The sequence below is a fragment of the Electrona antarctica genome (assembly GCF_951216825.1).
Source record: "Electrona antarctica genome assembly, chromosome: 1".
In the NCBI taxonomy this organism is placed as follows: Eukaryota; Metazoa; Chordata; class Actinopteri; order Myctophiformes; family Myctophidae; genus Electrona; species Electrona antarctica.
The window spans coordinates 19,069,197-19,079,878 of NC_136806.1; the positions used below are offsets into that span (position 1 = coordinate 19,069,197).

At 39.0% G+C, this 10,682-nt stretch overlaps 1 protein-coding gene across 1 annotated transcript in view; it reads left to right on the forward strand.

The window, feature by feature from the left end:
• The window catches only part of elp1 (elongator acetyltransferase complex subunit 1), a 226,919-nt gene extending 218,533 nt beyond the window's left edge, over positions 1 to 8,386 (forward strand). The window contains exons 34-37 of the mRNA XM_079507968.1: positions 5,771 to 5,898; positions 6,124 to 6,275; positions 7,858 to 7,933; positions 8,233 to 8,386. Coding sequence (XP_079364094.1) covers positions 5,771 to 5,898; positions 6,124 to 6,275; positions 7,858 to 7,933; positions 8,233 to 8,300 — 424 coding nt within the window. The 3' untranslated portion in view covers positions 8,301 to 8,386. The remainder of the gene's footprint in view (positions 1 to 5,770; positions 5,899 to 6,123; positions 6,276 to 7,857; positions 7,934 to 8,232) is intronic.
• The last annotated feature ends 2,296 nt before the right edge of the window (positions 8,387 to 10,682 follow it).

The following is a 10,682-nucleotide window of genomic DNA, read 5'->3' on the forward strand; positions in this document are numbered from 1 at the left end:
TTTGTCTTAAGGAAAGAGCGGCAGATATTCCCTCCGACTTGTGGACTTGATATTCCCCAATAAGACTCTGGGACAGAGCATCATAATTTTCAACGACATCGGACAGTTGACGATCAATAAATCGTCGTACCTCAGAACCAGAGGTCATTACGATCAGTTGGATTTTGTGGTCTGTGGTTACACCTGAATAACCTTTAAGAAAGTAGTCAATATTTCTTAAATATCCAACGATATCGCAATTGTCAGATGCTGTTTCAAACCTGGGAATATGATGTGCTATTTTGTCTAATTTGTCGGTAGTCATATTTTCAAAAGGAACATTTTGGAGAGACACTGTGATGTCAGGTAAAACATCTGGTATGTCAGGTAAAACTTCTAAGGCCTCATGGACTGTTTTGGGGGCCTGGCCGGTCTGAATCTCAGAATTAACAGCTGGAAGTTTTAATGGCTTTTTAGAAATCTGTTGTCCTGTGGTTCCTTTTGAACAACCTTTACGAAAGAGGTCAATATCTCTTAACAACTCGACAATATTAATTTGATCAGATTCTGTTTCAAGCCTGGGAAGTTTTAATGGCTTTTTAGGAATCTGTTGTCCTGTGGATCCTTTTGAATAACTTTTATGAAAGAGGTCAATATCTCTTAACAACTCAATATCAGTTTCATCAGATTCTGTTTCAAGCCTGGGAAGTTTTAATGGCTTTTTAGGAATCTGTTGTCCTGTGGATCCTTTTGAATAACTTTTATGAAAGAGGTCAATATCTCTTAACAACTCAATATCAGTTTCATCAGATTCTGTTTCAAGCCTGGGAAGTTTTAATGGCTTTTTAGGAATCTGTCCCTTAAGTAAAATAATATCTTCTTGTTGTTGATTACTCTTAATCGTAAGTTGTTCACTTCCATGCTTTTGACTTTTAATTAAATCAATACTTTGTTTTAATGTAGCTATTTGAGTTACTGTCTCTTTAGTGACGACATTAAAAGAGGTAATTGATTTTTGTATATCTTCCATTTGGACCTTAAGGTTTGTGTTGGTGTCCAGTACCATATTTAATGCAGAAATAAAACTATCATTGGTAGTCTGTTTATTTTGCACCTCCTCCACTTCCAAATGTGGTTGCTTTGAACATTCCTTTTCCACTGTCAAAGGGCACGTGCAATCACATTTATCTTTGAGAACTGGAGAGGGAAATTGGTTCAAATCTTTAGAATTATCATTAATGCAATTCTGCGTTGCTTTCTCTAATGGTTTTGAATCAAGTGTTGTTAGTACAAATTCTGTGATTAATTTTAGCACATGAAGTACTTTTATAAGAAAGACCTTAGGGTATGATGATCCGGTGATAAGAATCATCATCACTAGAGGTGACAGAGACCATACCAATTCCATGACACTGGTATTTTGGGATAAGGCGTCAGCCATTTTTGTCTCTGTAACACAGGGAGATTGATTAGAGAATTAAGCAAGGATAAAGGTAAGTTAACCACAACAAAAATGATAGGCCTTTAGTTAAATAATTGCATTAATGCAATATTATTTGGAAGGGTCAACAAGCAAGAGTTAGATTGATCTAATCAATTACTTTGATAATTTTGACACACACTGACTAACACAGACACCGCAGAGAGAAAGGGAAGTCTCTTGCAGTGTGTGTGTGTGTGTGTGTGTGTGTGTGCGTATGGTATGTGAGTGTGTGTGTCTATGGGGTCCGGTGTCCCAGACAAAAATAGACCTCTCCTCCTCTCGAGGGGGAGATGTGTATTAAGAACACTCACGTACACAATGGGACAGCCACAAATATGGCAGTCTGTAAGGGACGCGTGGTACACTCAAGATGGCGTTGATGGTTTGCCGTCTGGAGAGCGCGTCACGTGACTAGAAAGAATGTAAGCACACTTGGGTGTTTATAGCTAGCTGACTGTGGCTGTCACATAAATTCTGTCCACCCTCTTTGCTGAGAATCAGAGGGTTAATTTTAAAAGCAGCTTTCGTTGGCTTGCAAATTAAGGAAAGCGATCTTTTAAAATGTGGAAGTACAAGGAGCGCAGTCGCTATCTGTCTTATCTTCACTTATACATAAATGAACCATCATATAATAAATAGGTTAGCTATGCCTATATTTATTAATTTACAGTGGTTTATTAGATCCTTTAAGAAGATTGGATCATATTGAAGGATTACAATACGAACAAATTGTACAAGGAGCGCAGTGGCTATCTGTCTTATCTTCACTTATACAAAAATGAACCAACATATAATAAATAAGTTAGCTATGCCTATATTTATTAATTTACAGTGGTTTATTAGATCCTTTAAGAAGATTGGATCATATTGAAGGATTACAATATGAACAAATTGTACAAGGAGCGCAGTGGCTGTCTGTCTTATCTTCACTTATACAAAAATGAACCAACATATAATAAATAAGTTAGCTATGCCTATATTTATTAATTTACAGTGGTTTATTAGATCCTTTACCAGAGATTGGATCATATTGAAGGATTACAATATGAACAAATTGTATAAGGAGCGCAGTGGCTGTCTGTCTTATCTTCACTTATACAAAAATGAACCAACATATAATAAATAAGTTAGCTATGCCTATATTTATTAATTTACAGTGGTTTATTAGATCCTTTACCAGAGATTGGATCATATTGAAGGATTACAATATGAACAAATTGTATAAGGAGCGCAGTGGCTGTCTGTCTTATCTTCACTTATACAAAAATGAACCAACATATAATAAATAAGTTAGCTATGCCTATATTTATTAATTTACAGTGGTTTATTAGATCCTTTACCAGAGATTGGATCATATTGAAGGATTACAATATGAACAAATTGTATAAGGAGCGCAGTAGCTATCTGTCTTATCTTCACTTATACAAAAATGAACCAACATATAATAAATAGGTTAGCTATGCCTATATTTATTAATTCACAGTGGTTTATTAGATCCTTTAAGAAGATTTGATCATATCGAAGGATCACAATATGAACAAATTGCTTATTTTGCGTTTTCACACTCTGGTATGTCAGTGGACACACGTTGACTCGATTTTGCGCAAAATTGATGACGGTTAGACTCGGATAGAGTCGGATAGATGAATGGCTCATAAGCTCTCAAGATAGACCATGCAGGGATCTGTGCACTCCGTTTTGCACAAAAATAACTGGAGCTGCACAGGTATTAAGTTACACAGGCTAAGACAGTCAGGCAAGACTAGACTTTCAACTGCCTGTTGAATTATCATTTATCTTTTAGGTTGTTAAGGTCCTAATTGGATGAGACGTCAAGTTCCAATATGTACCTTAACAACAAGTTTAATTGCTCATAGTTGAATTTACTGAAGGAAAAGCAACTTGTTGATGACACATCAGCAAAGCAAGGATGTTAAATTGGCCTCACTCCATGCCATAGTGTGGAGCCGATTTAACAAGGGTTTAAGGTTGAAATCCTATGTTGATTCAACGATATGTTGGCCAAACATGTACGGGGCATCAAATATGTTGAATCAACAATAGGTGGGCCTCACACGGGGCGCCAATATGTAGTAGTTGTATATATTTAATCCTGTAGATTTTATATCAGTGGAATTCATAATTATGAATTAATTATTCAAAAATCTGAATTATAAGTTTTCAAAATTAAGAGTCAAATCAATCTGAATTTTAGAAGGGGCACCAGTTAAATGAGCTTAGGAATAAGCACAAGATTAATTTGTATTTAACCCTTAAGTTTAAACCACTAATAAAATAATTAAAAAGATTATAAAATAATCAATTATTATTTTATCTCAATAAATCTATGGAATCTGAAGGTAAGAGATCTTTTTCCATTACATAGCCTTTTTACTTTGCATGTGTCAAAAACCAGTAAGTTCAACTCTTGAGCAAATAATAGACTTGTTTAAAAATATGAATCAATTTATTTCCATACCTAAGCTATATACAAACTTAGTAGAATGGATCACAATAATCAAACGAATTCTTAAACAAGGGTTAATGCAGGTTCAAATAGAATTTAAGAAACAAATCAAATGATAATGAAATTATCTGATATAGATAATGTTCTTTGCCATGAACTTAGGAACTTGATGTAAATGCATCACTTTCCTGAGTGTTGGTTTGTTGAGAGCTTTGAGAGAGAGGCAGACTGGGGTCGTCTGTCTTCTGAGGGAGAGAGGTTGTGTGGCAGGCGGCAGGGGTTTGGATCGTCTGGGTAAATAACCCCTGAGCCTCTCGTTGTAGTGCCTTGGATTGCCTGGGATCGTCTGGGATGCTCAGGTCAGAGCGTCGGGGTTGGTCTGTGTAGCGATGTGGCCAAGACCCTCTCATCAGACATCCTTCTTTCTGGTTCCTTCTGGTTCCTCTCCTCTCCCTCCATCAGGGTCCTGGATCCTCTGGAATTCCTCCGGATCCTAACCGTTCCTAACCCTATCCTAACTGGGCTTCATCTGCCTCCTCATTATATAGCTCTCTTCGTTGTGCAATGCATGGCTCAGTTACCATATGTCACTCTCATTGCAAGATGGAGACATTGAGATGTCTTGTGACGCGAAGTCCTTTCAAGTTGCATTCCCAGAAGTTGTCAACATGTTGTTGTGAGGCAAACGTCTTTTTGAAGTTCATTTTGGGAAAAGGTGTACGCATGCACTTATCATGGCTTTAGATTCCACATAACACACAATCTGCAATAATTACATTTATTGTACAGTGAATGTCATATTTCCAATCAATGATCAAGGAATTGTGAATGAATGCTTTTATGACTGGAACGAGTGAGTGGAACATTCAAACATTATGACATATCCAAAGTCAGGCTGTGATCTGTGGCGATGACACTTAATCCAACTGAATGGAATCAAGTCTTTATGGTACAAGGGTATCCCATGGGACTGAGTCTCTGAGTCTGTAGGGAAACAAGTCAATAGAATGTATATTTCCAATGAAGGCCAATCCTCTGGAATTGGACAGTTCTCAGTGTCTCAAGAGTGTGTACATTTGTGCACACAATTCTGCTACCATGGGCAGTTTTTGATCAGACAGTCAGTCTGATCTGGTCAGCATGGTTATGCTGACCATTCTTGAGGGTCAATAGGTCAGAAGACTCCTCTGCAGGCTATAACTGTCCGGCTCCTCCACTTACATGCACCGGGTGCATGTGACGTCAGTATGGGAGAGAGAGATCACTTTATAGCTGGGTATGATAGCTCAATATTGTGCTTTTATACCCCTCGTCTACTACACATAAGTAACATGATGGCTTTGGGGAGAGATCAAAGAGTGTTGTAACCCTTTCAATGGGTCTGGATGGAGGGCTCTTCTCTTCTCTCCTCCCCGCCCACAATTGTGCAACTAGATATGAATCACCTGTACTAACATAACTTTAGTTTGTAAAGATTTGTAAAACGGAACCACCTTCCATTAAATAAAGTACAATGTACGTAACAATTCAGTGGCAGCGGCACTGCTGAATGCATAATAGGGGAAACAGTGAGGCCGTTTGGGAAAGAATGTCATCATATTGTCAGTTTTGTTAATATAATTATCACAGATCCAATCCATTGAGAAATGTCCAGTCAGGAAACTGAACATTTTAAATGAAATTAATGAAAAGTGAAGAGTAACAGTGCACAGGATTTAACACTGTTAAAACACAGAGCCATCATCACAACCAGCTGTTAGCAGCATCTTTCCTTTATCTTCTTTACCTCTCTCTCAATTCTTTATCTCGTTCCCCTCCCATTCCTTTCCCGAACCCCACAGGAGGTCGTCAAAGAACCGTCGGAAAGCAGAGCGCAAGAAACTGAGCCTCAAGGAAGGGAGTCCTCTGGAGGACCGAGCTCTGCTTCATGCTCTGGCAGAGATCATCCACACCGTGGACAAAATGAGAGGTACCAACCAAGCATTGATGCCCTGCAAGAACGTGCTTTATTGCAGGGTTGCTGCCCTCCTAGATCCTTACCCTGACTTAAACCAAACCAAACTCATTCTATGTAAACTTTACCATTTCTAACCTAATGACTAAAGACTGCTGGTCCAGAAGCCACTACCTATTAATGAAAGAATAATAAGACTGCACTCTGGGTCTAAAAGCTGATTTGTCCCGCCCACTGTAGAGGAAGTGCACAGCCTGTTGAAGACTCTGGTACTATTCCAGTTTGACGGACAGGGGGAGAAGCTGCAGCAGGCTTATGATGAGGCACTCCAGCTGATGGAGGCAGCCATCCCTGAAGTGTGGCAAGAGGGCCTGCAACAGAGTCAAACACCAGTGAGTGAAAATAATATACATTTTCTTATGTCCGACGAACCTTTTATTTTTGAAAACACTTTGACTGCCAGGATTCAGAGTGTTTTTCACCTACCTTCGTAAAATCATAGAATATTCCGTGTCGCTCCGTTCCGCGCACGGGTGCCCTGAAATGACACGCACAGATGTGCTAGAATGGGAATCCATACACAGCCTTGTGGTTAGAGTGTGTGCCCTGAGACTGGGAGGTCGGGTTCGATCCCCGGCCAGGTCATACCAAAGACTCTGAAAAGACTGTTGATGCTTGGCACTCAGCACCAAGGGTTGGATTGGGGTAAGTCCCTGTGACATACTAGTGTCATGTCCAGGGGGTGTACTTGTAGATCATGTCCAGGGGGTGTACTTGTACATCAAGCTGCCTCACGCTACAGAAACAGGAGATAGGCTCATGGGCCTCATGGCTCGGCAAGGCTTACTTTTTTACTTTTACTTACTCCGTTTGAAAGCTACACGCTCTGGTGTAGAACGAGCGCTGCGCGCAGTTGTCCCATAGGAAGGCATTGTACCTTCTGGAAGTCGGCTCATGTCTCTTCCAAATTACAGCTGGTTTTTACTTGCTTCTCTGCTGAAAGAATATACTTGAAGCTGGGCTGAATGAATGCGTATACAATGCAGAACGTCTGAACCCTGACTTTCGACTGATTATTGTCATTTATTGTTAATACTATACATTGTGATGTTTATAGCCTAACAACTTCATTCTTAGTTGCAGAGTGATATTGAACTTTAGGCATACAACTTTACAGTTATGGTATATGGCTATCCTATCATGCATCACATTTTGTGATTTGAGCTACATGTTTTATAATGCCGTTTATGCATATGAATGACCTTGGTCCATTACTGGTGTTAAGAGCACAGTGGCAACATTGAAGAGCAGAGTTGGGCAATAAGAGAGTAAAATGTTACTTATTACATATTACTCCTTAAGTAATATTATATTATTAATTCTTGAAATCAAGACTAATATATTTATAATATTACATATTTATTTTGCGTCCCCCCCACCCGCAAAAAAGGGATGTACAACACTTTCTGTTTAGTCAACTTCTTTTAGAACTGCATCCAATTGTTTTGAGTAATAATATTAAGAAGGAGAGTCACCAATCAGCCAAAAAGGCTATAAAATAAAGCAGCAATCTCTCTCGACCTTTTAAATGAAATGTTTTCAAACGGCAGCCAACAAAACAAAAAAATAATGTTACAAAGTAATATGGTATAATATTACTGTTTTGGCAGAGTAATACCTTACACTACTCGTGTACTGGGTAAAGTAATAATATTACAGTAATGTATTACTAGTAACTAGTTATAATTACTGCCCAACACTGTTGAAGAGTGGAAAACTATGGAGGATTAGTTTAGCCTTAGAAAGAGCTTTACCGGTCAGAGGTGTGAATGTTATTGCATGTGTGCAGGTTAGTCATGTATTTCCTCCTGGATCCTCTTGTTCCCCTGTTGTCCTAGGACTACTCACTCTCCTTTAAATGGAGGAAATTAAACCAAATAAAATGCAACTATAACCACTTTTCCTGCTCAACAGGTCACCGGTCCCAACTCGACAGCAAACAGCATCATGGCTTCCTACCAACAGCAGAGGCCCATAGCACCCCAGCAAGGTAGGTTTATTGTTTTGCCTATTTTTTTGGCCAAAGATTTCCCATTCGGATACGCAAAGATTAGGGATGCTTGGGTTCATAATACACTGTTGTTTCATGTGGGAGAAATGATGTGAGCTCATTTATATTATTATTTATAATATACATCTAATTTATGTATGTTTTTCTATCAATCTGATACCGGGTAGCTTCGACATCCTAGGTAGCCATTTAATCTCCAGAAAGGCAAATAATTGTATAATACCAGCACGGGGTGGTCGTTCATTTAGTTGTAATTTATTTGTTCTTTTTCTTTCTAGATTCAGAGAGCCTCACACCTCCAAAGATGAGAAATGCTGTCAAGTGGAAGCTAACTGTTCTGAAGTAGATGTTTTGTTTATGTATCGTATTCCTTTTTTAACTGTAAAATAAAAAAGCCAATATCTGTTAATAAAGGTAACTTTATCTCCTCTAGTAAGTCTTTAATACTGCCAGACTGAAACAAACAAACAACTAAGAAATGACTACCGATTTTATTGATGCCCTTGTTCTGTTGTCTTCTGTCCCAAGAAATTCACTGGTATTGAATAGCAGTGCCAGTGGGCCTTTCTCTTCATACTCTAATACTTCCTCATCCAGAATGGTTGGATTTATGTGAGTGTAGCAAGTATGGAATTTATGTGGGTGTAGCAAGTATGGAACTTCCTGTCCTGTGCAGCCACAACGTTGCTCTGCTACCACAAGGAACAGTTAGTTCTGCAAACGTTTGTGTAACCCAAGGGACATTTGAGAACCTCTGCATATTGGTCCGATCACCGTGGTGCAATATTGGCAGTGGCTTACGGACCTGCCGATGGCCCTGGTGCAAATATATTTTTTAGGCCCCCCACCCCCGCCCTAAACAAATGCGCATGCACGCACGTACACACACTCATACACACACGCTTGGACACGCACGACCACTCGAGAGAACTGCTATTGTCACCATGTATGCTAACATTACAGGTGACTGGCCACACAATTCAATTCATTTTTTTTCTTCCCCCTTCATGGGCCCCCTGGTGTCTATATAATGGGCCTCTTACAAACTAAAGTGCAGTTCCCTTAATATCAATGCATTACTCTCATTTTTATATAGGCCTATTTCAAAACAATTCAAATATTTTCAATTATTGTGAAATGAATAGCCAATCTACAGGCTATTTTCACTATTTAATATGGTTAATTCATGTAGCCCAGTGTAGGCTACTCTTCCCTTCCTAGAAATGCTAGCTGTGGAGTCGTGGTGTGAAAGTCATTGGTGTCCAAAAAAAGTAATTAAAGTAGTGATACCAGTATTCACTTTAGCCTATGCTGCTGAATCATTTGAAATAATCATGTACCTGTACCCCTACACCAGAAAGGATTGAGCACTAAAACCTATGGTGAATTTTTTTTATATATTAAATATTATGTAAAATAAATTATAATAATAAAAATGGCAAATAATCTGAATTCGTAATTTATTATTGTATTTTAAATGCCTAGGCCGATACTGAGGGGTAACAGGAAATGTGGGCACCAAAACATTCTGGGCAGGGAAAACTGGGCCTACCTTGGAAGAGTAGCAGACTAGCAGTGAGAGAGAAGCACTATGGAAACTGCATGGGTACCACCTATGGTACCACCGCACCAGAGTCATAGCCTACCTCCCAGGCTCCAACTCTAGTCAGAAGAAGATGGACTTGCATTTTTTAAATGTTTTCTTTCATTTCAACATGTTCTTCAAAAAAAAAACATGGATGGATGGAGACAGTCAGAGAAAATGTAACTGGCGGAACTCTTAAGCAAACATGTAGGCCTACTCTGACTGCTACCAAGTTTAATTATTTGAAGTAATTAATGAAGTAGCTTGGCCCTATAGCCTACCGTACGGTTATAATGTCTACACAGACCGCTGCACTACAAGGATTTCTACAGAGGAACGGCGTGTTGAAGAGGTTTCATTCTGTTTGGACTTTGGAGTGTCTCATTGGGCTTCAGAAAGATGACTGAAGATGAAGTAGGCCTATTAAAGAAGACTACACGGTAAGATAAGAAATTGAACTTTTACTTTCTATGCTGGGTTTTGTTTATATATTATTGGATTTTTAGACCTTTTTCAAGGCAGCAAAAAGACAGGTGTTACCAATTATAGGTCTACTAATTAAAGTCCCGAAACTCATGGCTCATGTGTCATGCCATCATTAACATGGCAGCACGCAAGTGCACTGTTTTAACATGAGTTTACACTATAGCTCATGGTTCTCAAACTTTCATTTCAATCTACCCTGAGAGCCTCTCTTCAAGGCTAGTTGTCATTTAACTGCTGGCTGCCATGTAAACGGTTATCTGTTTGAGTGCGTTATAAACGCTGTTGTCTTATTGCTACAAATTTGGAATGTGTGTTTTGGCACTGCATGGCTGATGGCTGTTGTGCCCTTTGGTTTTATGGCATTGGTGACACGTTGTCTATGTTGAATATCATAGGCTAGAGTTATGGTGAAGCATTGAGATGCTTTGTTTTAGTTGAACACTGCCCTAGTCTGTCTGTCATAGGTTGATACTGGCCTAATAACTAAGCAGTGTGTGATTGTATTGTGTTTGGGTTCAGGCCTGCAGGTCCAGGAGTAGGACTACCAATACATTGTAAATGTATAGTGCCTTTATCCAAGGCGTTTTACATAGATTGTGCATTACATTCACACACATTCATATACACGATGAAACCATGCAAGGCACCAACCTGCAC